Source organism: Scleropages formosus, chromosome 13, assembly GCF_900964775.1.
Source record: "Scleropages formosus chromosome 13, fSclFor1.1, whole genome shotgun sequence".
Classification (NCBI taxonomy): Eukaryota; Metazoa; Chordata; class Actinopteri; order Osteoglossiformes; family Osteoglossidae; genus Scleropages; species Scleropages formosus.
In genome coordinates this window covers 16,386,521-16,414,476 of record NC_041818.1, presented here as the reverse complement: position 1 = coordinate 16,414,476, position 27,956 = coordinate 16,386,521, and the positions used below count along the sequence as shown (strand labels likewise).

Genomic DNA, 27,956 nt, shown 5'->3' with positions numbered 1-27,956 from the left:
GTGGGAAAGTGGGTGGGCTGAGCGTGGCGGTCACGTGACGGGGTTCAGGAGCGGCGCCGAGTGTAGCAGCTCGCGCCGTCGTCAGCGCGCGGGGACCGCGGTCGGTCGCCGAGCTGCAGCCATCAGCGTTAGCCCCTCACAGTGCTGTAAAATGGAGTAAAAAAGCCGGGCATTTTTTTTTTTTTATTTTAAAAATTAAAAAACGCATCCAGCGGCAGCGTGAAAGCAGCGATAACTCGGAGAACAAAGACGTTGTTGTGAATACTCGCACCTTTCTCTCGCTTGCAACGTAATTTTCTGTCACTTGGGGGCACAAAGCTGGAAAGAAGTGGAAAAGACAAAAGGCTTCCATAGCGATGGTCTGGGCCTAAATACTGGACGGAAGAGGTAAGGCGACGGGTGCATTTAAACGTTAAATGCCCGTGAAGCGAACGTAGCTCACAGCTGATCTTGCAAGATGTCGGTTGCTTCGAAAGGAGGAGTGCGTGTAACCCTCCTAGCTTCCTATCTTGTAACACGGATACTACTCCATACAGGCACGGATGTGCTTGCTCTTAGATGAGGCAAAGTATCATGATCGGAAAGAAATGTTCAGAACAGGGGATGCGCTCACTTCGCAGTCCGAAGCACTGGGGAGGTAAGCAGAGTAATCGTACTTTGCTGGGAGTGCTAGTAGTGGGACAAATTTGAAATTTGCAGCATATTGCACATTTTCGAACAAACAAAGTAAGAACAGTCAGTGAAGTAAGTCTCGTGTTTTGTAAACAAGTGGTAAACACAGCCGTTTCTGTGTCGTATTGTGGAACTTGAAAGCTTAAAACGCATTTTATTTGCGAAAAGAGGACGAAATTCCCGAGGTGTTCGAATGTCCTCTTGGCTGCGATTAAACGTCAGAACGATGAGCGCGAGCGATTATTCAGCACCGACACGGTAACAGGAATGATGAATGACGTCAGGAGTGATGTCACTGCTTTGTTCCCGTCATGGGATCAGAGTCAATTACATATCGAGTCAGGACAGGCCTTTGAAATACTCTGTTGTATTCCTTTCCATTGTCCTTTTTAATATTACACACACCGTGAAGTCATACTGTTTGCACCCATCCATGGGCAGCAGTTTGCCCAGGACAGGCCAGGGTAATGAAATTTGGAATGGAATTCTGCTTGGGGACAGATCATGTTGTTGCCTGTGTTCTGTGTACTGTACATTGTCAAATGTGAGTGGGGAAAAATAATTAAAAGCAGGGTTTTTTTTTTTTCTTGGTTGTGTTAACCACTTTGCATGATTCTGTAGGTGTTTTATTATTTATTTTGTTTATTTCTGTAGTAACATTTTGTGCTGTTTTGACAAGGATTATTTCTCTTTGGAGGAGCTTTTCTGGGAAGGAAATCCAATGTTACTTGCAAAGTTGGAAGTCTGATTTCTATGGACACATGATAAAGGCCTATTCTGTTCCGGAATGAAGAGCAGAGGGTAATATCATAGGTGAATGTTTTTCTTTGGATGTGCTGAAATTGCTTGCTTGTTCTGCTTGCTTCTACTTCTACTTATTTTGACACATTATAAGATTCATTGGCTATAATCCAATAAACTTTGTGTGATTATTGGTAGTACTACAGTACCATGCTTTGTACCACATAAAAATTTGGCACATGTCATGTTCCAAAAAATGCCCTTGCATGAATTCTGAATTTCCTGCATGGATTGTCTTTGGTTAGTATCTACAATACTTGCTGTGCTGGAATGTGAGATGTTCAATGGTGCCACATGTCAAGGAATGGATGCTGAATCATTTACATAAGGCTGGGGGGGCCTTGAAAGCTGCAAAGAGCACAAGCACATGATAGCTTATGAGCATGGTTGCTACCAAGGACAACAAAGTTAGTTTTTACTGAATGAGTATATGACATCTTAAATGAATCAACCTAGAACTGAAGACTTGCCATAGGCAAGCATTTCATATAAAGTATGCCTGTGTTGGTTGCTGGGTTTAACTCTGGTACTTTTTCTTTTTTTTTTGTCTACAGTAAGTATTCTAATGTTTAGCCAGTTTTCCCCTAAGTCTGTAATGCTGTTGTGTCACAGTTCTTCCTGAGCTATGCATTGGAGCATATAGTATACAACACCCCTGTGCAATATCGCTTAAATGTCAACTGCGTCAGTTGCATCACCTTACAGTAATTGCATTACTTCTAACTTGAACAGTAGGGTGTTTGCGCTTCCGTAAAATGAAAAGCTACATTTAGATTTAGTGTATTGAAAAATATAGGCCCCACGGTAGGAACTTAATGCAACAAAAGTCAGTACGCCTTTCATTACTGAGATTCAAATCTTTTTTCCAATACTTCGTATGTACACCTTTATTTTTGATGACAGACTCAATCCTCCTCGGCATGGAGGATACCAGTGTTGCACAAATTTCTGGAGAGATGTTCTGCCATTCTTCAGAGAATTTTTTTCAGCTGCTCTTTGCTGGAGGGTTGTGCTGCTCTACCTTTCTCTTTAAAATACCACAGAGGTATTGTATTGTATTCAAGTCAGGCAACATAGTTGGCCAGGTCATAGTTTTCACTTTTTTCTTCTTTTAAAAATGTCTTGCGTGCGTTTGGCAGTGTGCTATGAATCGTTATGCTGGAATATTCCTCTTCTGCTAAGCTTCTGAAGACTGGGAGTCATTTTGTCAGCCAATATTTTGGTCACTCCACAGGCATTCATATTGCCATCTATAAATGTCATCTCCCCAACACCTTTTGCACTCATACAGCCCCATATCATCACATCCCCACCTCCGTGCTTCACTGTCAGGACTAAGCATTCACTGTGATAGTTCTGGCAGGGTTCATGCCAAGCATGCTGGATCCTATCTGAGCCAAACAAATTTATCTTGTTCTCCTTTGACCAAAGAATGTGCTCCCACTATTCAGGATTCTCATGTTTATTAGAAAAATTTAATCTTGTAGTTTTGCACCACAGAGTAAGTAATTTTTTTTTTTTGGACACCATCCATAGAGATTGAAGGCATGCAATGTCCTTTGTGCTGTCTGAGCTGTCGCAGAAACTCCGATTTCCATTGATAACCCTTGTGCCAAGTCTGAAGCACTTGACCATCTGTTTTTCAGAGCTACATTGTGCAAGTAGCATATTGTCCATAGTGTCATTTTAGGAGGATGGCCACTGTAGCTCTGATTAGTGATAGTATGGCTCATTCTACACCTCCTGATTACTGTGTTCAAACTGATTTTTAGGTGGTCACCAATCTTCCTGTATCTTTGTGAAGTCTCACAATCAGATCTTTCAAGTCCTCTAGCAGTTCTTTTCCGTATGGAGCCATGATGCAGATAGACAAAGCCCACAGGTCCAAAATTAAGAAAGGTCTGCTGTTCACAGGTCATTTTATAACCATGTTATGCAATTAGGCTAACTGGAAATCACAGGTGTACTCAGTGTTGTTTCAGTGATCACAGGTTTTCTAACTTGTGTGTCAGTGATCACAGGTGTATTCACTTTTATTGCATTGAGCCTCTTCTTTGGGGCCTGTTTTTTCAATATAGTCTTTCCAAAGTATTTGTTTGTGATTGTTCATAAGAGAAAGTACTCTGCTTGTCAACTTAGAAATAATGCATTTGTTGAGAGGTGATACAATTTTGAATCATTTGACATTTAAATGATATTGCATAGGGGTGTTCTCACTTCTGTTGTACACTGTAGGTTTGAATCTGGCTTAGTGTGCATGATGTTTGAATGTTCCTGCTTCTTTTGGTAGTGTAGTAGTTAGAACTGTTGCCTTTGGCTCTGAATGTTACTGGTTCAAATCTCATCCACTGCTGTAGTCCGCTTGAGCAAGGTACTTACCCTGAATTGCACCAGTAAAAATTACTCAGCTGTATAAATGGACGGCACAGTGAGCAGTGCTGCTTTCTCACAGCACCTGGGTGGTGCAAGAGGACATGGGTTTGATCCCCACTCAGTGTGTGGGGAGTTTGCATGTTCTCCTTGTGTCTGCGTGGGTTTCCTCCCACAGTCCGAAGACATGTTGTTCAGATTCCTCCATAGTGTGTGATAGAGAGAGTGTGTTCCACTGATGTATGGATGAGTGACCCAGTGTGTATCTAGCAGTGTAAGTCTCCTTGGTGAATAAGGTGTGTGGGCTGATAACACTACATAGGGCTCATTGGAAGTCGCTCTGGAGAAAAATGTCTGCTGAATAAATAAATGTAAATGTGTTAGCAGTCCAAAGAGATGTGTGAAAGAAGGCAATGGTAAACCATTTCTGTGTCCTCCATTACCATAAATGACAAGTCAAAATTGACTTGACAGCTCTTACTCTACCTTTCCTAAAGGTCTTTTTGTAGCATGATGGCACAGCCTGCAATGCTGCAGCTCCAGCGCTGTGAGTTTGAATCTCTCTCTTTGTCTGTCTGTTTAAAGTTTGCATGTTTTCCCTGTGTTTGCATGGAAGAAGACAATGGTGTATAATTTCTATGCTCAATCCTACCGTGAAACCCTCACAATTATCACCATGACTGAAATTGTACTCGACAGCACTTACCCTACCTCATGAGCTTTTTCTGCACTAGTAATTACCAGTAAGTTAAAGTCATCTCATGAATGGTATTTTGGAAATATTAAAAGCACAATGACGGAAACCGCTTGTCCCGGGCGGGGTTGCGGCAAACGAGAGCCTAACCCGGCAGCATGGGGCGTAAGGCCGGAGGGGGGGAGGGGACACACCCAGGACGGGATGCCAGTCTGTCGCAAGGCACCCCACACGAGACTCAAACCCCAGACCCGCCAGAGAGCAGGACCTGGTCCAACCCACTGTGCCACCGCACCCCCCCTCCCCTAAATATTAAAAAAAATAAATAAATTATTAAAAAAAACAATGCCAGTCCTTCTTGGAATGTCATTATAGAAGTCCTGAACTGTGTGAATTAGGAAGCACTTCATAGAATTGTAGGAAATTTGTGGATACACCCGATTCACTTTATAGCATATGGTCAATATTCCTTTGTTATTATGCAACCATGCAATGTAAATGTTGGGTCCAGGGACTACCATGAGTTGGTTGTCCATTCCATTACAGAACAACCACTGTGTTTACAAATTGGTGGTAGAGACTCGGAATTCAGTGCATTCTTTGGCTTTCTCAAAAATAAGCAATTGCAGATGGAAGAAAGGGTTGACAGTCACTCATCAGACTGTTAATTTTTCCAGTGTTCAGGAGTCCACATTTTATACTTTGGTAAATGCTGTTTTGCACTTTGGCCTTAGATTCAAGTGGTTTCCAGACAAGCTGTACTGCATATTTCTTACTTTGCAAAACTCGCAACATGGAGTTTTTGTGACAGAGGTGTTCAGTTCAATCCTTGGTAATTTCTGAATCTCCTATTTTGGGGCTTTTACGGATTTCCCATTTAAATGTCCCTTTATCCTAGTCGGCTGGCATCTTCTTCCCAGCATTTGCATTTTTCCTTGTTTTACATATGTTGTGATTAAATATATTCAAATTTTTATATATTTATATATATAAATCTTTATATTTAAGTGTTTTGGTTTAGGGGGTGCGGTGGCGCAGTGGGTTGGACCGCAGTCCTGCTCTCCGGTGGGTCTGGGGTTCAAGTCCCGCTTGGGGTGCCTTGCGGCGGACTGGCGTCCCGTCCTGGGTGTGTTCCCTTCCCCCTCCGGCCTTACGCCCTGTGTTACCGGGTAGGCTCCGGTTCCCCGTGACCCCGTAAGGGACAAGTGGTTCTGAAAATGTGTGTGTGTGTGTGTGTGTGTGTGTGTGTTTTGGTTTACATCTGATAAATAAGGATAAAATTCACTTGGATAGGGAAATTTGCACCGATAACAAATCGGTTTATGCAATAAATTAGCTGAGTATCATAATTTGTAATGAATGAATTGTTGCAAAAATAGTCTTTTGCATTTCATACTGCATGAATTCTATTGCCGTTTGTTTTTGCCTGCAGTTAATTCTTGTGCAGTTTATCTGTTTTGTAATTTTGGATGTGAATCAGCAGTGCCAAATTAGGGTCTTCGTCTGGATCACAGATGAGTTATGGATTGTGCTGGCACGTCGCAGACACTAGGTTGTGTGTTTAAATCTGTCCCCAGCTATGTGTGTATGGAGTTTGAGTGTTCTCCTTATGAATGTGGGGTTTTCCACTAAGTTCTTGAGTTTCCCTCCACAGGCAAAAGACATATGGTTTAGGTGGATTGTTGAGTCTAAATTGCCCTTGTTGTGCATATGTGTGAGTGTGGATATGAGTGTGAGTTTGAATGTGAATGTAAGTGTGAGACTTCCCTGTGATGGACTGGAGTCCTGTCAGGATTGACTTCTGATCGTATTGGGCTTGTTCGGACAAGACGTTTGTGTATCTGGGCAAAACAATAGAAAGAAAAAGGATGAGGAAAAGGATAGAAAGTGTGAAAGTTCATGTCCATCCAAAGAATTATATGCATTACTAGCTAGGTGAAAATGCAGCTGTAGAAGTGAAAGAAATCGTAAAACAGTCATTTTGACAATAGTCAAAAAAGTCATATTCACTGTCTTTCCAGAAGTATGCATTTGCCCTGTCATGATTTTCTACGCATACAAGAAAATATGCTATGATGGCAATCCTTGCAGCACTGTACTGTGACTTTAGTTGAAGGTGTCTGGCTGATGAAACTGGAGGGTTCACCAATGGTGTTGGGGTGGCTTTATATTTCCATTTGCGGTCGGAGTCTAAAAGAGATGCCCGTGTTCCAGAAATAACTGGCCTGCCTGTTTTGGGGGTCTGCGCTCCTCACTGGTTTGGACAGCACAAGGGAATCAAAAGCTTCTTGGAACATTCAATGGCTATTTTAATGGCCTTAGTAAGCATTTTTAGTTAATGGATAGCTAACTGGCATTGTGCAGATCGCACCTTGAGGAAGTTGGGTTGGTGATGTGGTGCGATGTGTGACTAGTAAGTAGTTGAGTGTTTACAAGAAGAGAGAAGTGTTAAGAGGAAGACCTTTGCCTCTGGCAGGGCATTAAGAGTTTTGTCAGCAGATGTAACATTTGCTTAAAAATTTGAATACAATTCAAGGTTTTCCATCATTCTCTCAAAGGGGAAAGACTAATATTGTTTCAAGCTCCTAGACATATGATTTTAAATTTGTTAAGGGAAGATTGTGATTTCCTGTTACTGGTGTAATTTTTTTTATTCTGACCAAGAATTTTTAAGTGAGGAAATTACTATTAGTGCTTCAGTTTTTAGCCAGTAGAGATGTGTTGTACCCAAAGAAGTCAAAAGTTGGTATATCAAAGTTGCCAGCTGTGACATACTGTATAGGCACTTTGAATATATCTGTATTTTATAGGAACATTAAAGTGTCATAGTGAATATATGTGTTCTGATAATACATACATTTTTATGAAAGGGGAAAAATTCTAATTCATTGTTTATATATGTTTTGCTTACACAGAGATACGACACATAATGTGTTCCTCTAACGCTTTAGTGATTCCTTACTGTGATTACTGGCATCTTAAGTCCTCCCCCCCACCCCCCCACCCCTCCAGATTTGTTTTGCTTTACCAAAAAGAACCTGTAGGTTCTTTTTGTTCTACTGTATCTTCCCTCAGTGCCAGCTTTCCAGCTTTTTCTCCTCTTCTCTATTAATTTATTTTAAATTCCTTGTTTTTTGCTTTTGCTGCATCTGCATCTTGACTCCAGTTTCATCCATCATTCCAAGGACTCCTTTCTTCAATTTATCACTTAGCTGAACATCTTACTATCTTACTTGCTAATTCATTAATTTTCCATTGTGGACACCTGGCTTTTTGGGAAATTGTTAGGTTTATTGATGTGAAAAGGCATATGGATATACAAGGAAACGTGAATTTTTTTGAAACATCTGAGTGTTGTGATCCTTTTTTCTGCATGATATTCTAGAGACCATCTGCATCTCATAACACATGAGTCCGGCAAAGTGTTACTACTTTAGTTTTTACGTAAACTTAGCGTAGCATAAAAATTACGCTGGTCATCTGGAGAAATATGTTGGTAAATTGCAAAATCTGTAGATCGAGAGATGATACAAGTGAAGAAATTAGACCGATGAAGCAAGCTGCAAGAGTAAATAAAGTAACCTGGAAAGATAGTAAAAGTAACCACTGCTCAGTTCTGTTACAGGTGAATGAGCTCTGACATGAAACACATGAATTTAATGTCAAATTGCATCACTCAAATGCATATCAAATGTTTCCAAATACAGGGTGATTTTTGCACACACATATGTATTTTTTTTTCCTCTCATTTTTTAAAGGGCCATCATATTTTTCTAACATGACTTTCACTTACCTGTTTATTTGGCCGGTGTACATAAATACATGTCTCTACTTGGCTTTACTTTTATTTCACTGACCTGGCATAGTGTCACCATTTTAGTGCACTGCAGTACTATTTTCTGTGAGATGCACAATGAAATAACGTGGTACTTTTGATGTGGGACTTGAGAAGGGGGCCCACTGTTTTGCGAACGGGACAGGTGCCTTTAAAGAAGTTTCTGCTGCTGTGTGCAGCACTGGGCCTCTGGTGGGGGGAGGAGACAGGCTGTTTCCTGATTGGCTGCTCTGATTGAGGCTGTGACATAAGCAGAAGACTGGGCTCCCTCCACTCAAACAACATCTCCTTTTATGGAACAGGATGGACTGTGCCACTTTCGTGGAGGGTTAGAGCCCTGTTTGTCCAGCAAAGAAAGCGCTTGCATACCGTATCGAGCAAAATGAAAGTCAGTATGACTTTCTAAATGTCAGTAAGCCATTACATAAGATACAGTATAAAATATAGTGCTTCACAGTGTGAACATAAGAGCTGTAAAAATCATGTCTATTTAGAATGTGGTGTTTTTGTATTTCTTTGAATCTTTAACTGCACCTTTCCTCTATAGAAAACCGAGTCTTAAAGCAGCACCATGAGCTCCATGGTGGTCTTTGTTTTGTAAATGGTTTGCTAATTGTCATGGATAAGAAGCCCCTCTTTGCTGTCAAATCAAATTTGACTCTGAAGTCCCCCCCACCCCCCAAGTATACATTTAAGTCTATCACTTTTTGCTGGTGTTGCACTCAAAGTGACACCTCCCTTCCCCCTCTGTAAATGTCACCCATTGTTACCGTTCTTCACAGTGTCCCCCCCCCCCCCCCCAGGTTGTGGCAGGAATGGACTGGGCCATGAACAGGCTGTAACCTTCCTTCCCTCTCTCAGATTTATCTCTGAGCAACTAAAGTTCATTCTTCAGCAGCCGACCTGATATTAGAAATACAGGTGGGGAAGGGCAACTGAGTGTCAGAGCGGTTTCGCACAGAGTGTAGTTCGCACCACGGCACGTGAAAGGAGAGGCTCGAGACATGTTGGATTTGGACTGACTGTATTCATGATCCACGGTCTGGATCATGGCCTCTCACACAGGGTAAGCAAAGAACAAGTTTCACTCACAGTTCTTTGCAGTGTAACAACAACAAAGTGCTTGTTTCTGTTTGTGCACAGCAAAGATGAACTACTTCTGGTGGAAATAATTTAAAAAAGAAAAAAGCTTGTTGAAAAAGTCAAGTTCTTTAGTCTGTCAATTGAACATTCAAAAATGAATGTCTGTATTTTGGTTGTTTCTTGATCCATTTTATTTGTTTGCTTTAGTCTATATCATTGTGTTGTTAGTTGATTTACTTTAGGGAATCATTCATGTTGTTTACAAGTTTTAGGTATAGAGATTGTGTGGGTTGCTCATTTCTGTGAACGTTGTACCTTTTTCGGATGTAGTACATGACTGTAAAGATTGTTAAATGGCCAAACAGCATAAATTATCGTGACATATCAACTTCCGTACTGGATAATTCAGGGCTGCAGGGTAGGGATGTAACAACTTGTCAAAGGTATTGGGAGATTTAAAAAAACAATTATACTCAGTGGAGCTGGGCACATGGTTGCATGAACATTAGGCGTCATATCCCCATGCCCCCTCCCCATGTTAAATTATGGAAAAATTTGTATGTCCACAACAATATTGATTCATTAGTTACATACCTTATGGTGGAAAAAATGTTGGAACAATTTTACTCAGTTTTCCTCTACTTTAAATGTCATTTTTAAATTCAAAGCAGCAGCATGTAGTAATCTGTTAATGACATGAACTCACAACCTGAAGATTCAAGTACTCACTGCTGCTGTAGTACCATTGATCTAAGGTATTTAACCCTGAATGGAAAAATATCCCTAGCTCTTTAAATGGGCTAGATTCTATAAGCTGCTTTGAGTAAATGAATAATAGTAATATTAATAAAGCACGATATATATTGATTGATTCATAAGGAATTGGACCAGAATTCCTTTTAAGATGTTTTTTTTTTCCAGTTATCTTTATTCAGGACAGTTTCAGACATTACTGCAGAAACTTTAAAGGGCAAAAGAGAACACTTCTCCCAATTAGTAGAGCAAATACAGCTGGACATCTGCAAAGTGGGCTGTCATTTTTTAAGTAGCCAGAGAAACCAATGGGATGCCTCACTACCTGATAGTAGTTCTTAATCCATGGAATATAAAGTGGGAGGAGGGTATTAAAAAGTCAGATTTTACCTTTATTGTATTAAATTCCCATTGCAGTTGCTTTGACCATTTTTACTGCTTAATGTCGATATGACAAATCATAAGCTTTAGCTCATGTTTGCTGAGAACTCGGCCATTCAAGCAACCTAAATTCATTAGTATTCATTTCATTCAATTTTCATTTGTCCTTCATACAACCCAGCGCTTAAAGTGTATCCTTATATGTCAGAATAGTTACACTTATGTACATGGCATATAAAAGCTTTGTTCAAATTTGCAGAAGTTTTCTAAGATGTTAATGTTCATTGCCTTCAATTGAATAACAATGGATAAGGCTTACAATACAACATATTTGCCCTGCCCTGTGGAAGTGAGAGTCTTGACAGTGAATACATGACAGATATTAGTGTACCAATTTGTGTAGCTGTTAGGAGATCCAGATTGAAATAGGTTTGAAAGAAATGTGTTTTGAAACCCCTCTTGAATGCTGGAAGGGATTCTGCAGTTTTGAGAGCGTGAGGGAGGCCAGCCCACCATGTCAGAGCCAAAATTGAGAACCAGTGGAGCCTCTCATAAGTGTGACCACCAAGCGGACAGAAGTGGTAATCCCACTTGCTGAGTTGAAGTATGATTAGAGCAAGCCACTCATCTTTGTTAGTTAAAACTTTTTATTTCCTTTGGTTCTACAACTGAAAAACAGTAGAGTGCATACCCGGCAAGTTGGGAGTTCTCGGTGATTTGCCTTTGTCAGTGCTGATGGTGAGGTATCGTTCATACAGAACAAAGAGTTACATTTGACTGCAAAGGTGAAAAGTGGTACTCGTGCCTTTTTCAAAACATCTTTTTCAATTATTTCAAGAGTTCCAAAAAGTATGTAATACATGCTTCTGTTCAGCGAACAGAGCAACCCAGTTCCTCGAACATTAAGCCCTTCGTTGCTTTGTAATGCTTGTTTAATGTGGGGCAAAAATTCCCTTGAGGTTAGAGCTTGTCTACCTGGGTTTATTAACCAAAAAGCTTTCATGATAAATCTGGTCAGCTACGCAGCACAGAGAGGTTTGCCGTCTACTGCTAAACCTCTTGTATATACTTTATTCTTTTGTAAGCAAAATGAGCTTTTTGCTAAATAGCAGTCACTTAGTGGGTTGTAACTTTTAGAAGTAAATTCCCTCAAATTCTAATAACTGCTTTAAACTCCATACATGGAGTTATATTGGCTGCATGGAGTTACAAGGCTGCTCCAAAATACTGACCATAGACATTTTAATATTTCAGCTTCCTTTGGCTGGGCAGCAGAGAGTGGTACCGTAGAGCAACGTACTGGGTCTTAACAGAAAACATGCAGTTAATGTACATTTACATGTATTCATTTAGCTGACACTTTTCTCCAAATCAACTTACAATGTTACGGTTACAATTATTACACACTCACAATTATTTACCCATTTATATGGTTGGCCAATTTTAGGGTTAGTACCTTGCTCAAGGGTACTACAGCTGGAGGTGAGATTCAAACCTGCGATCTTTGGGTCCAAGGTAGCTGTTCTAACCACTACTCTACCACCTGTAAAAGCAAGGGCAAGTGTAAAAGCAGTATTTTTTTCTCATTCACCTTTTTTGAAATTGAATTGCTGTGTTTGAGCTGACAGCAGAGGCGGAAGTTCACTGGATATATCACACAAAGTACGTACAGTACAGTGCGTGCCTGGACTTTAAATGAAGTGGAGTAGGTGGCTGGTTAGATGTAGAGGCTGAACAGATCAGCATGCAAACTTTAGTGATGAAGCTGAGCAATATATTCCACGACTAAGGGCCTGAGAACGTGAGAATTACAATTTAGAGAAGCACCCACAGAGAGGGGGTTGAAAAGGTGAAAAAAAGAGTTTGGGGGGTGGTTGGGGTCTCAGTATTGATATGCTACATTAATTTTCATTTCAAAAGATGACAAGTGCCTAGACTTGGGAGTAATGCAGTGTAGGAGGTGAGGAATGGATGGATTCCACTGATTCTGCACAGGAAAAACCCTCTCAGGTTCTGGCTCCTTACGTTGGTGTTAAGAGTTATTCTCCTGGGAGACCTTGTCATTCTTTGTGATGTATAAAGGGAAATACCAAAGAGCCTTTAAAGGAGTGGAAAGGTCTTGTTAAACGCAAAGAATTTGCCTCGATGCAGAGATGTACATTTTCTCTTTTATGAGGTTTTTTTTTTAATCATTAGTTTGGTCGTTTAAGTGAAGGTCCCTGTTAGATGCATAAATTTGAGGATGCGAATGATTTTAGCTCTGCCGAAATCATTATGGGATGTCTTCCCTAAAAAGAAAACGGAGCACTGGTTAAAACAAACTCCCCTCCAAAGAAAGGGAAAAAGAGCAAACACTACAGTTTACAGTAGCTGACTGTCAGTTTGCTTTTGAGTGATTAAATTCAGGGTTCAAAGAATGGGCAGCTATGGAGGTATTGGTCAATGTTAGTTGATTCACTTTGGATTTTCTTTAGGTATAAAGCATTTTGATTTATTGGCGAGGAGTAATAGTTGAAAGAAGTATAACAATGCATATAGATTCAGAAGGCATGGATACATTTATATTGATACAAGGCTAAAAAAAAATGGGAGCCATCATTAATTTATCCTGAGACATTTAAGACTGGTATATCTGCCAGTAATTTTGTGGAACACATCACAATGGAGGAAATACAGACACACCTCTACTTCTGTAAATTTGACTTGCGTAAATCCGGATTTACGTAAAAAATTCCCGGCATAAACATTATTTACAGATAGCACTTTTATTTTATGCAAAACGTCTGAAATACGTTAAGCGCATATTTTTGCAAGTCGGCGTAGCCAGACAAGGCAAGAAACTGCATCTGTTTGTTTTTAGCCGTGAACACATCTTCCCTCGTTAGTGTAGTGCTTTTTCGCATATTTTTTTTTACCCATTTCATTATTCACAATGCCCGGTGGTAAACGTGCACTTGAAGGAAAACAAGAACCATCTCGCAGGTGTACAGCGATTTGGAAATGAAATTGAAAATAATAGGGAAGTATGAAGGTGAACAAAGATTATCGGCTATAGCATGGGAATTAGGTTTAGACATGCTGACTATGAATACAATAGTGAAGGATGCTACACATATAAAGGAGCATGTGAAAGGAACAGCTAGCATGAAAACAACAATAAATATGACAGACATTAATATGTCTGACATTTAGAAGATAATTATATTGTGTAATTTTTTTCATAACCGTGTTTGCAACAAATGCCTAGGGTAGGCTAGCCTATTTTGAATGGTGGGGGAAGAGGGGGAATCTGACATACGTAACTTTTTACTTACGTAAGGGTTGAAGAACGACTTATTTGTGTAAGTCGAGGGGTGTCTGTACCTGTTATTTATTTATATAGCTGTCGCTTGCTAGAAAGAATTATCTGTTATGTTTGAGGTGAGAAACTATTTACTTTGTGTGTATACATTTGAGGGAGAAGTGTGAAATCTAAATTCAGGCTGGTAATTATTTGAGTTCTTATCTCAACCTAATGGAAGAATCGGTGTAGTCAATCAGAATATGCACTACAGTAGTTGTAGTTAATTGAAAGATGCACTTAATACAACTTTAATTGTGCTTATTTGAATTGTTGATTGAATGCATCATGATTCAGGTGACATTAAACCCAATGCATGAGCCGAGGATTTGCTGTCTGTCTTAGTTGTTTAACAGTGAAGAGATCAGCAAAATTTAAAACTTTCAAGTGTTTATTAGCTAAGGGGTTGACTGTTCCTAATAAAGTTGAAAACTTAAACAGTTTTGCTGAAATTTACTGAGTTATCAGATCAATAGTTGTATTGTACAATGCAGACACTATAGAGTACCTTGAACAAAAGCATTAGCACAATCAAGAATAATTTATAGTAATTAGGAAATAGTAAATGAAGCACATTTGACTGACTCAAATAGTATTCCTAACATAACATCCAGACAAAGTGACTGAAGGGTAAAAAACATGGTTTCCTTAGGAATGCTCTGTTGTTTAGTATCGCAATAACCAATCCCATCTACAAGTGCAGACAAAATAACCTTTCCATTGATTTGAATGGAAAAAAAACAGCAGCAATGTTTTGTCAAAACAAACTTTGCAGTCCACCAAATTTACTTTAAAATGTAAATTTCTTGTGTGCCATTGCAACAATGATTGGCTGAAAGAACTTTAGATTCTCAGGTTTGAAATTCTGGTATGATGGTGCATTAAAATCCTCAAGGTGAAAATTTAAACATGCCTGGTGTGTGATAACATTTAACATGATACTGTTCAAATAAGACAAAATAAAATACGTTTATTTAGACTACTTTCACAGGTTGTAGGCACACAGTATTAATCAACATGCTGGACTTTATGAATCCCTCAGATTCCTAGACATTCCTAGATTGACTCTGGAATAACATGTCATGATTTAGTCTGTAGAGCGCATCTGAAACCTTTAGAAAAGGGAACGTTATGACCACTTTCCACCAAGCCAAAGAATGAAGACTGAAGAATGAAGAGAGGCTTAGGGGAAGCAGATAGATGGGAAAATGAGTCAGCAGGTTAGAAGGAAGAGGTGAGACTTTGATGGGGAGAGTTGAAGGGACTGAGTTTATTAATAGTGGTGGAAAGACTTTCTGAAAGAGCAGGCTGACAGGAAATGAAAAGGACATGAAGATGTTAAACTCTTGGAAGGGGTCAAATGGTCAAAATATTTTTGCAGGAAACAATGCAGGTGTGAGTCCTAAAGTGATGCATTTGCACAGCGAATGGGTGTTGTGATATTGATCTACCAGTAAAAATACTCTTAAGTAGGACGTGGGAAAACTGAGTGACTCCTCTCTCTCAGACACTTTCAGCTTATTCATTACTAGACAAATGTCAGCATGACATACCTCTTCAATGAATGTGTGATATCATAACTTGAGTCTTAAAATAGTATTACGTTGAACTCGGGGTTTTGCATGGAGCTTAGTAGAGAATAGTATGATGGTCTGCCAGGTTTGAAGTGTACTGCACCATGCAAACGTTTTTAGCAAACTGTTTTGTGCTAAAATGACCGTACCAAACGGATGGAGTGTCACTGTTACCTATATGATACAAAGCACTAAAACTGCTGTTGCTGTCAAAAATGGTCTTGTCTGAAATTTTTTTTCCCCCCCCTCTGCGACAGTTACTCTACAGGAAATAGTCTAGTTCTTAATGACAGTAGCACATGGTTTTTTCATAGCCCAAGTAAGATTTCTAACCACACTGGGTTAAAAAGGTGATACTGTAATCATAGACTTAGCTTCTCGTAGACTGCTCCTTGGTTAATTTCAGCTCCTTGGAACCACCTAACATATTAATAGATAGGATTTATAGCAGCATGAATGTAATGTGCAAATTAGACAATCCTTGCATTTGATGGTAATGGTTTATGACCTCTTTTCCATTTTTAAATCACTTATTTAAAAAGTCTGGTATTGTTATTTTTTAACTGGATGATGCCTGCTATTTTCTTGGAAAAACATAGGAATGGAAATATGCCAGCTTCTTCTCTCTCTGCAATGCTTAGTGACTGTGTCTCCGTTGTTAGCAACATGAACCGTGAAGACCGGAATGTTCTCCGAATGAAAGAAAGGGAAAGGCGAAATCAAGAGATCCAGCAGGGAGGAGAGGCCTTTCCAGTTAACTCTCCTCTTTTTCCTGAACCATACAAAGTTGTAAGTTACTTTTTGTCTTTATTTCTGCATTTTCTGTATTAAAAACAGTTAGCTTTTTGGTTTTACTTTGTATGTCGGTTTTATAACTGATGTTCAATTTGTAATTTCTTTTTAAATTCAGCCTGTACACTGAAACCACTGAAGTTTACAGCATAGATGCTCCTACATGGAATTTGACATGTGTACGTTAAATAATAAACTCATTCTAACATTTACTAGTGAACTGTGCTGGTACTGTGGTAGTATAAGTTTTTCTCTCTACTTCTGTATTTCCTTATCCATGTTATAGTTAGATGATTATTATTTTGGGTTTTGTGGCACATCAAGACAGGTAAAGATTTACATGGCCAGTTTGTTTGTGGATACCTTATTGTAGAGGTTGTGGTATGTCCTTCCAGAGAATCGGGTGGGTAATGGGGAACTTGATCACCCTTAGTCTTATTAGTGTTAGCATAGCTGTGGCCACAATTGTGGACTTTCACCACCAAAGACATAATTACGAAGGCTATTTTAGTTACAGACTCCCAAGTGCAATCTTTCCTGCCAGCTGGCTTTAAGCAGAGGTAAGTAGATGCTAGGAGGGTGGAGGGAGAAGGGGCTCAGTGGATTACGAATGAGAATGAGAACAAGGTCAGTGTTGACACGTAAGCCTTTTCCCGCTGTCTCGGTGGGGGAACAGCACACCAAGTTCTGGACTAGACAGAGGAAACTGGACACTGACCGTGTCTGTTTATAGGTTATCCACTAAGGTGAACTGAACGGTGAGGTGCAGTGCTTTCCGGAAATCCTGTTCACATTTCACCTATTCTCGGTCACGTGTTCTGAAAATTCAGCCTGGTTGCGTAGCCGTTCTTAATGCTTTCCTAGAAACCTCAAAATGTATCTAACAAAAAGAAAAATGGCTGCTTACAAAAATGTAGTTTAATTGTTATTACTATAAAATGGAGATGATGAAGAGTTGTGAAGTGCTGATCTGCACACTGCCACATCTCAGTGTCTTTGCAGAATCTCTCATATCTACTGATAGTTTTGTGTTGCAGTCCTGTGAACTAGGCTGTTAGTCATTCATCTCATAAACCTACTGAAATGGCGACCTACTTTAATTTACATTAATTTATTTAGCTGACACTTTTCTCCGAAGTGACTGACTGAGTTTTGTATACAAAGCAAATTGAAAGTGATACAGCTGTTTATACAGCAAAGTACTCTTACTGTCTCAATACAGGGCAAGTACCTTGATCAAGGGTACTACAGCCTGAACAGGAATTAAAAGCCAGGTGATTTGATTGCAAGACAGTGACTCTAATGACTATGCTACCTACTGCTTGCAATAATTAGTATAGTATATAGACATATTTCTATTCAGTACATTGCAGTATTAAAGATGAAATAAAATCAGTGTTTAATGTTTTCTTTTTTACACAATTTACTCTTACTTGCTAGTTACCTGCTTTGATAACTTCCTAAAATTTGTCAGAAGGGCACTGAGATGTTCACCAAGATTAAAGTTTAGCAAAAAACATTCTTTTCCCATGGAATTAACCAAAGTTCTAGAACTTATTGTTACTTCCAGCACTATTTGATGTTAGACATGCTTGTTTTTTTATGTTTAACATATTAAAAGGGAATCTCTATAGATCCCTTGCTGATACAAACCACAGCCTATAATTACTTATGATTATTAAACCGCATATTGTGTTTCACTGTCATTGATCAGAAGAAAATATTTGATGTGGTTTTTATCCACTTGTAAGAATATCAGGTCCTGAGGATAATGCTAATAGGTGTTCGACAGGTCTGTGACACTGTCCTGCAACTCATTATTGCATGTAGCTCATTGTTCTTTTTCCTGAGTAGTTAAGTATTCAATTGTCACTTCATCAGACTTCTTTAGTTTACCCCTCCATTTCTCCAAGAGTAACTCAGTGCATAGTTGTTAATTAAATCACCACTGTAATGAGAGGGACCACCCATTCACACCACTTCCACAATGTCAAATCCCTTATCTCCTCCTGGCCAGGTGGCAGCTATGATGCCAGCTATTGTTATTTAAGTAGTAGCTGAGAGTTTTGTTACTATAGGCTAGGAGAGGAGTATTGTACCCACTACAGATAGATGTACAGCAGCCACTGTCACATTTGCCATTAATGACTTATCTAAGCGTACCTTACCCACAAGTGATTTTTGTTAATTCTCTCTGTAGAACATGTTGTTGTTAAAAATTCACACTCATTTACATGAAATCATTTTCATCAAACTATGCATGACCTGCTGTCTGATTGTTTTTGTGCTTCTGCCAAGTTGTAAAAACACTGTGTGTGTTGCTAGCTCATTTGTATATAACAGAAAAGACCCCACAGAAAACGCTCCCCTTTATTTCCTATACACAGCAGTGATAGTTGAATGCTTTAATTTCTTGTCTTATGGCTGACAGTGACATTCTTTGGTTGTGCTTCTTTTTTGCTCTGCCTTTAAAAGTGATACTCTCTTTCTGCAGTCCAGCAAGGAAGACAAACTGTCCAGTCGTATCCAGAGCATGCTGGGTAATTACGACGAGATGAAGGAAGTGATTGGGGAAACAACATCAAAAGTGGTAGTCCCTAAACCCCCAGGATCATCTTCCTTGGAGGACAAATCTGGACAGTCCCTCTACTCGGAACGTGTGAGTGGCAGTGGGCAGGGTGGGAAGTGGACTCCTGTGGTCTCGGCCAGCAGCACCACCTCCCAGTCGCAGAAGAGGTCTGGCTTGTCCAGCAAAGACGGAAGTGGCCAGCGGTCAGCTGCTGGCAGCAGTAGCAGCCAGAGGCACGAGCGAGACCACGGCAGCAGCAAGAGGTCAAGCAAGCATGGCTCAGATCACCCCAAGTCCCTCATGGCCAGCCCCGCCAAGGGCTCTGTGAGCTCTGGCCATGGCAGGTCGCATGGCAGCGAGCACCACGGCAAGTCCCCTCGTGAGCGGGAGCGTGAGAGGGAACGCGAGGTAAACTGGGACTCCCCCTCCCGCCTGCTCTCCTCCTTCCCCAGTGGCCAGCCCCCAGGCCAGTCCTTCCCCCCATCGCTTATGTCCAAGCCCAGCTCCATGCAGCAGAAGCCTACTGCCTATGTTCGCCCCATGGACGGTCAGGAGACTCTGGAGCCCAAGAGTTCGTCAGAGACCTACAGTGGCCAGTCACACGCCAGCAGTGTTGGGGAAATAAAGTCCAGTAGCAAAGCCCCTCTTTCCAAGCTCAAGATCCCCTCACAACTGCTGGAGGTAAGGCCTAATTCAAGTTCTGGGTATGGTGATCTTATGCTCTGTTTTATTCATGATATTTACTTATGTGTCCAGTTGCTAGTAAGTATCTCATTGTTTGTTCAGGGATGTGTTTTTTTTTTTTTTTTAATTATTAATAACCAATAAGAAGCTGTATGTAGGATTAATTTATGTAAGTAAAATCTGATTCTTGTGATATTGAAAAGTCATGATGCTCCCATGGGGGTGGGTTCCTTTATTTTCTCTTTATTAAACACCTGGCAGCTCTTGCAGCAATCTGACATGTCAGTTTATTGTTTTTATTTTGCAGGCTTCCATGTCAGGAGATGCTAATTGTGTTGATGACATTTTAAAGGTAAGAGTTCCTTGTATTCTAAGCACATGAATTTGAATGTACAGGAAAAAAAACTGTGATTCATACTCAGTTTTATTAAGACAAAGCATAAAGCACAAAATTCACACAAATAATCTGTCATGGTGATGATGCTAAAGCAAGATACTCAGTCTCTGGGGCGTAACTATGTGGTGGCCGTGGTTGACCAGTGCCACCCCTGACTGAAGCGTGGCCACCCTTCTGGCCACCCCTGTTGTGCAAAGCACTCTTGACTACACTGACAGGTGACTTTTTTCGCTACTCAAACTTGTACGACGCACACAGTGTTCGGTGCTATTAGGCTGAAAAGCTGCGAACCGCCCACACGGCACAAACCTCTGTGTGTAGGAGGGAGGAGTAAGAGCGGTAAAATTCAATTTCGGGAGCATTACTTCAGCCAAGTCCAGCCCAAGTGAGCAACGCAAGAGGATACAGTGATCAGGAGAGTCAAATCAGTGTTGTTTACCTACATTTCACTACCATTTCATGAAAGTTTGTTAAAGTTGAGGTACTGCGATGTTTCATCATGAGAAACTAATGTTAGCTTACCATAAATGTTGCATAACTAATGTTAGCTAAAGTTACTGCAGCTGCTAGCTAGTTAATTTTTAAAAATAATGTTACTACCCACATCATATGCTTGCATTATGAGTCTGTCACTGTATTTTGTAAGTAGCTATTCAATTTAATGATAATAAAAGTGTTTCTTGATAGATGTTTGTCTAAACTGTAGAGAGCAAAAGGAAAGCAGGGGAAGCTAGGAAGATACTTTCCTTTTTTTACAAACTGAGGACTAGTAGCAGTAAAACTGAAAATGACAAAGAAGCAGGGAAATGAATGCTACAGAGAGGGAAGAAGCAGGGGAAATATATGCTGCTAAGAGAGACAAGGAGGAAGCAGAGGTATCATACAGTCCAAGAGGGAGATTGTGGAGAAGCTCTACAGACACAACACACATCAGACCAGAATCAGAGATGAGCAAGGACATTCATGCAGTCAGTTGTTGCCCACCAGGTATGTAGGTTACATCAATTGTATCTACAAACATAAAAAAAAAAAAAAATTCCAATGCCCAATTTGCATCATTAGCGTCTAAATATACACATAATGTAGAATAAGGATTGTATTAAATGATGTATAATGTTTTTACAGACCTTTATTAGTACTGCCACTGTAATTTCATGTGTACACTTGTAAAAAATAAATTCTGTAGAATTTGCTTTTGGTACAGCATGTCACAGTCAGTTATGAGTTTTTTTTTTTTTTTTGGCCACCTCAGTGAAATCACTGGGTCTTACCTGGTCACCCCTGAAAAAAAGTTCTGGTTACACCCCTGCTCAGTCTAATGAAAAGAAGTTTTATTCTGGTGTATTAGGAAAAATGTCACCATACTTGGGTTTTTCACATTAACTATGTATTGTCAGATATTTGTTGAATTAAAGGATGAGAATTTGTTTGATCTACTAAAGTAAGACTTAAGTTCTGATGTGGATAATTGTCCCTTATTTTTTCCTCTGTAGGAGATGACTCAATCCCTGCCATCTCCTCTGACAGCAATTCAAACACCCTGCAAACCAGAGTCATCCAAGTTCCCCTTCCCTACCAAGGTGAAATGGACAGCAGTGTTGTAATGTGTCATAGACAGACAGACAGACTTGACCTTGAGTCAGGGAGAAGGACTCATGTTTTCCACCAGAAATGCCTAAAAATAGATTCAACACTGAGTTATTTGTAGATAAAATTTTATGCATTTGAATTTTTTTTCTGGAATAGCAGTTACTTTCCTAAATATCACTCTGTCTCTTACAGGGTGCTCAGCACTCGACTCTTACCAGTGGAGGACAGAGTAAGTTTACCTGCATATTTTTACAGGTCATTTCACAGCGCATGCAGTAACATATTATTTAAAAGCATACCACATTATTGGCTTCGGACTAAAGAATGAAATGGGTGCCACGGCTGAGCTCAGGTGTTAGGACTTTTATAAGCTCTTCATATATTTTTGTTTTTACTATCCTGTCCTGTCCTTGATTTTTACTTTCCTTGATTTAACAACCCTAGAGCGATATGGATCTTCAAAGACGACCTCAGGCAGTCATCAGTCCAAAGTTGGAGAAGGTCCACCGGCAAAGTGAGTCCCCCTCGTCCATAAAAACTGAGAACTCACAGATCACTCTCTTCAGTTAGTTACAAGTATTATTCTGCCTCATATTCTGTGATCACCTTTCAGTACACTCGAACATGATCTGAAACTGAGCAGCAGTGAAGAGAGTGATGAAGAGCAAGATCCTAAAGCTGCCTCAAGAAATGAATCTACAAGGTACTTTTTGGTCTGAGGAGCAAACCAAAGCAGTTTATGCCCTTTGTGATACTAGCTCCTCAAAAAGTATGTGCAACTGAGTTAAAATAGTGTGAATTCTGATTTTATATGGTGGTTAGACCTGCTGCTATTGGACCCAAAGGTTGCGGTTTTAAATCCCACCTCCAGCTGTAGTACCCTTGAGCAAGGTACTTACACTAGATTGCTCCAGTGATATTGCACAGTTATATGAATGAGTAAATAACTGTAGGTTGCTTAATGTTGTATGTTGCTTTAAAGAAATATCAGCTAAATTAATGAATGTAAATGTATTGACTTAAATATTTAAGATTTATTTGAAGAGGCTCATGTTCATTCAGGAGCACATAACTTCAGAACGTACGGCTCCAGTTAGTGTTCTTGTTGCCAAATGCTAAACTCTTGTCTTTTGTCTGTAACCCCTGTAACAACAGCAACAACAGCGAGGGTGCAGAGCACTCCCGGGAGGAATCGAGCAGCCACAGCGGCTCAGAGAGCAGCTCAGGATCGGACAGTGAGAGCGAGAGCAGCTCCAGCGACAGCGAGGCCAACGAGCCGCCCCGTGCCGCCTCCCCCGAGGTGGGATTTAAAGTTAAGAGGGTTTAAACCTTTCCACTGCCTGACCTCATACTGTTAACATTGGTGAAGAGAGAGAGTGGTGACTGGGTTATATTTTAGTTACGTATTGATTTTCATGATTATATAGCAAAAGCAACCTTTAACAAACAAAGAATTATTCTGTTTGTTCATTTCAGCCTGAACCTCCTACAGCCAATAAATGGCAATTGGACAACTGGCTTCACAAAGTCAACAAGTTCTCACCAGCCTCTCCGGTGGACAATAGCAACGCTCCTGCCAAATACAAAAAGGAGGGCCGGGAGCAGGGTTCAGGTCGTGGGTATGGTGGGCAGGGCGGAGCCAAAGACTCTGGCATGTCTGCTCCAAGCAGAGACCTGCGGGCAGCTCAGAAAGGCTCCGAGGGTGGCAGGGGGAGGCAGAAGTCTCCTGCCCAGAGCGAAGGTGGTCCAGCACAGCGCAGGACTGTTGGCAAAAAGCAGCCCCGGAAATGTGAGAAGCCACCTGTTGTGGAGGAACCCAAGGGGGGGCTAATGGTGGAGAGTGAGCCTCCACCTGAGATCCCTCCCCACCGACCTAAAGCTGCCACCAAGGGTTCTCGGAAACCCAGCATCAAGAAGGAGCCTAAGAGCTTGGCCCGGCAAGCCCCTGATAAGCGCAAATGCAAGATCCCAACTAAGACTTCGACAAAATCCCGGGAATTTGTGGACACCGACTCCTCTTCCTCTGATTCAGAGGAGAATGAGAGCATTCCCTCATCCTCACAGACCCCCAAGTACACAGAGAGCATCAGGACTCCAGTGTGTATCCTCTCTCCTATGGAAGAGAAGGAGCTGCTCTCCCCACTCAGTGACTCTGACGACCACTATCCAGTGAGGCAAGAGCTGGTGGTCAAAATCGACCTCAGCCTGCTCTCGCGAATACCTGGTCGGCCACACAAGGAGTTGGAGCAACCCAAGACAGAAAGGGACCCTGTCAGCGAGAGGGATGGGAAAGAGTCCCAGAAGCAGGCTAGTGAGAAAGGCTTGAGCAAAGGCAAAAGGAAACACAAGGTAAAGTTTTCAGTACATTTTATGAGGGATTTTTTTCCGTATGATAATAGTGACACTGCAGGTTATAGTAATTTCTCTCACACATTTGTCATGGTTCTGTTGAAATGGCAAAAATATTTAGACAAGTCTGCCATATTGCATCTAAAATATACCTTTTTCAGTATTGTTGTAGTTCAAAAACAATAAGTTTTGTTCTGTGCATCATCTAGAACGATGATGACAGCATTAAGAGTGAAAACAAGAAACCAAGACTGGAGGACAAAGGATCATCTCACCACAAGACCAGCAGCAAACAGTGAGTTCAATGCTCCTGGACAACAGGTCTTGACTGGACAACATGCTGCTTGTGTGGATTTAAGATTTCGCTCATTTGGCTTCCCTTCGATCGCAGGTCAGCCAAGAGAACCGCAGAGAAGAAGGATGAGCCAGCGCCCTCTCCCTCCATACCTGGGCTGCAGAAGACGCCCAAGACTGAACATGAGAGCCGCAAGCGCGCAGCCAACCAGTCCTCCACACCTGTCTCCAGTAGCACTGGCAGCACCAAGGAGGGCAGCCGGAGCACCAAGGGTGGCAGCTCCTCTTCCAAGCACAGGAAGGGCGAGGACAAGCAGACCGAGGGGGGCAAGGAGTGCAAGGTTGGGTGCTTTGTTTCACCCAAAGTAATCCTTATTGTACTTTATGTGTCTTTAGCCCCACCCCATAAGGGCTGTGTCCAGTCATCCCACCACACTCGTACTTCTGTACACCCCCTCCAGCCTTTAAACTCAGTCTACTTCTATGCACTCAGTTTTATATGGTCCCACTTAGCTGTGCTGCGCTCTTGATGTGACCAACAGGCCTGCTGTTTCATGTTCTTACTTCAGATAGCAAGCTTGAATAATCCTATCACAGATCAGCTTAAAACTCATCTACTCTGCTGAACGAATGTTGTCTAGCCATCTGTGACTTTGATTTACAAAGGCAGAAATGTTGTTTCAAATGCATGTGTAATCAAAGGTTCTGACCAGAATTTCCCTTTGAATTGTATCGTTCACAGGAAAAGACACTGAAAGTTTCTGATAACCAACCGGTTGTCTCACATTCAGAAGGTTCAAAGTCTCGAAGATCGAAACTAACATTTGAGGACAGGTAAACACTCCTCTTCCTGCTTAATATTTCATACTACTTGAGCATCCATTCAGTTTATACTGTTTGGGGAAAAAAAGGAAAAAAAAGCTAGCTCAAAATCCAGGTTTTTCAAGCCCTGTGTGAGTGTGTGAGATTGGTTGTCCCCTTCTGATGTTTGTCCTGGTAATGGTAATGCAGTTGTTTTGCTGATCATTTAAGTGATAAATTGTCTTGTGGTTTGTATAAACATTATCCTGCAAGCCCACACTCAAGCATTCTGTGAACACAAACTGTGTTTCAGGATGCATTCTGCCGATCACTACTTGCAGGAGGCCAAGAAGCTTAAACACAATGCGGATGCACTGGTATGACATGTTCCCAGTTCTTTCTGGCAAGCACACAGCTCTGGTCTAAATCTGCAGTAATGCCACTGAAACAAGTGCAGAACAAATTTTAAAAATACATGGAATGTTCTGAAAAGAATGCAGTTTCTTTAACCCTAAAAACCCCTCCCTCTACTCTGCATTCCTACTTTGTACTTATTTGACCTTCATGATAAAAACAAGCCTTCTTTGTGAACATATTCTTCATCCCATCTTAAATGTTATGGTTGTTATTGTTGCATAAGGCTTTTATGTAATACTCTTTGAGACCATGGACATAGTGTTATCTGATTTTCGTTGAACATTTAGGGGGAGGGACCATGGCTGTACTTTTTACCCTGTTAAAAAAAGTATTGAGAAAACAGATGGTGAAGTGTGGCTACAGACATTGCTGGATTTACATAAGCATCACATGCCTTTTTATCTGCGTACAGATGGACAGGTTTGAGAAGGCGGTGTACTACCTGGACGCTGTAGTTTCATTCATTGAGTGCGGCAATGCCCTGGAAAGGAGCGCTCAGGAGGCTAAATCCCCCTTCCCAATGTATGCCGAGACTGTGGAACTCATCAAGTAAGGAGGCTGCATACCTTTTGCCACTCAACATTCATTCGTTCGTTCATTCATTCATCCATTCACCCATTTGTTGCAAACAAGGAATGACAACTCTGGAGGCCCCTTGTCCTTCGTACTTCTTATTTTAATCTCCTTTGAAAATGTTATTTAGAAAAAGAGCTGGTACATGGCTGTATTAATTTGTTTGTGTGGAAAGTACATGCAAGGATTGACAAGTCAGGTGATTTTCAGAGGGAATCGAATGTGATGCCTCTACTTTTTTGGTTTCAGGTACACAATGAAATTGAAGAGCTACATGGCTCCTGATGCAACATCAGCAGACAAAAGGCTAGCAGTCCTTTGGTAGGTGCTGCTCTTGACTCATTTTAAATTACATGTGTGCACTGAATTCCGGGTGCCTTCTAGAGCAGTGGTTCGGAAACTGTGTACAAGACTAATATGACTGCCAAAAGCTCACAAGAGCTCCTCTGCTGTTCCAGCATTAAGACCATAAACTTTTCTTGAGTTGCTCCAGTAGAATGTCCAGCTGTGTAGAAGTGTATAGTGTAACACTGTCAAGTAAGTAAATTCTGCAGCATATGTACAGATGGAGTAAAATCTGAACTCTCTTTTATGCTAGCCTGCGGTGTCAGGCCCTCCTCTATCTTCGGCTTTTCAAGCTTAGGAAAGAAAGCGCGCTGAAGTACTCAAAGACTCTGACTGAACACCTAAAGGTGATTTATTTTTTCTTTTACAAATCATGCCAAGGAAATGTCTTCTGAGATTCTTCTCACACTTGCAGGCTAGATCTAACAAACGTCTAATCAGTGGTACATTTTGTTTTTCAGAATTCTTTAAGTAATAGTCAAGCTCCTTCACCTGGAATGGGAAGGTGAGTTTTGTTTGTTCTCAGATCGTACTAATAGAGAATACCTGCGGTTTCATATTTCAACATTTTAGTTCACCTTTGCTATATACATTTCTCCTTTCATGAAAGAAGCCATCTTGCTTTTGGAGGCCCGCCCACTGCTCATGTTAAAAATGTGTGCCTCCTCCTCTCCACCTTCAGCAAAGCGGCTGGCATGCCCTCCCCTGTGTCGCCCAAGCTCTCCCCCGGCAGCACGGGCAGCTATTCCTCCGGGGCCTCGAGTACCAGCAGCAGTTCCTCAGTCACCATCCCCCAGCGCATCCACCAGATGGCCGCCAGCTACGTGCAGGTCACCTCCAACTTCTTGTACGCCACCGAGGTGTGGGATCAAGCAGAGCAGCTGGCCAAAGAGCAGAAAGGTACAGAGGGCCCTCCTACATTCATGAAAGTGTTCCTTCGGTTCCCCACCCGTGCTTATTGCAGACCATTGTAAAAACTGCTGTTCTGCAGTGGTCTCCGTGTCAGTGTACACCACACCAGACACTGTAGCTCATGAGTTAATGTAAATGTCCAGTAAAACAAGACATTGAAATGAATTGTCACTAATATAAAAGCTGGCATGCTAAAATTTAATTGGTTTAAAATAGCTTATGTATTAAGTATGGGAAATAGCCATATACTTAACACATTTGCAACGAGTAAGAGAGTTTTCCCTGAACAGCAGACAAGGCCAGTAGAATTCTCATTCCCGTTCTCAAGTATGTAAGGTATGGTGATATGGTGGTATATATTATTATTAATGACAACACTGATGCAGCAGGACTCGAGGCCCAAGAACAGAGTTCATGCCGAATGGCTTGTTAGATTTTTGCCAACTACAGCTTTCTATTTGCAGATTTCTTTGCTGAGCTGGACAAGGTCATGGGCCCTCTGATCTTCAACACCAGCAGCATGACGGACCTGGTGCGCTACACACGCCAAGGTCTGCACTGGCTGCGGCAGGACGGCAAGCTCTTACCGTAGAGGCCACAAGAGTCCACTTTGGGATCTCTGCATCGTTTCTATCTACAGCACTGTGTATATTCCTGTCACTTTGCCAAAAAAGAGATAATAATCATATACAATGAGTATAGGGCCCTTTGATATCATGAACCGGAGGAA

The 27,956-nt window shown here is 41.1% G+C and overlaps 1 protein-coding gene across 4 annotated transcripts; it reads left to right on the top strand.

Moving 5' to 3' along the window:
• The first annotated feature begins 53 nt into the window (after positions 1-53).
• LOC108936836 (AF4/FMR2 family member 4-like) lies at positions 54-27,956 on the top strand. Of its 4 annotated transcripts, none has more exons than XM_018756449.2 (20): positions 54-387; positions 16,166-16,292; positions 18,790-19,545; positions 19,856-19,900; positions 21,439-21,525; positions 21,728-21,764; positions 21,980-22,049; positions 22,149-22,238; positions 22,691-22,847; positions 23,012-23,884; positions 24,094-24,179; positions 24,276-24,519; positions 24,921-25,012; positions 25,293-25,356; positions 25,809-25,945; positions 26,219-26,290; positions 26,568-26,661; positions 26,776-26,819; positions 26,997-27,214; positions 27,691-27,956. In XM_018756449.2, exons 2-20 carry the CDS (start codon positions 16,170-16,172, stop codon positions 27,816-27,818), a joined length of 3,417 nt encoding a protein of 1,138 aa, XP_018611965.1. In that variant the 5' UTR covers positions 54-387; positions 16,166-16,169; the 3' UTR covers positions 27,819-27,956. The 4 variants fall into 4 exon arrangements, with proteins under 4 accessions (XP_018611965.1, XP_018611963.1, XP_018611966.1 ...); XM_018756447.2 differs by lacking the exon at positions 54-387 and adding an exon at positions 1,402-1,473; XM_018756450.2 differs by lacking the exon at positions 54-387 and adding an exon at positions 9,199-9,438 and having other exon boundaries at positions 22,691-22,835.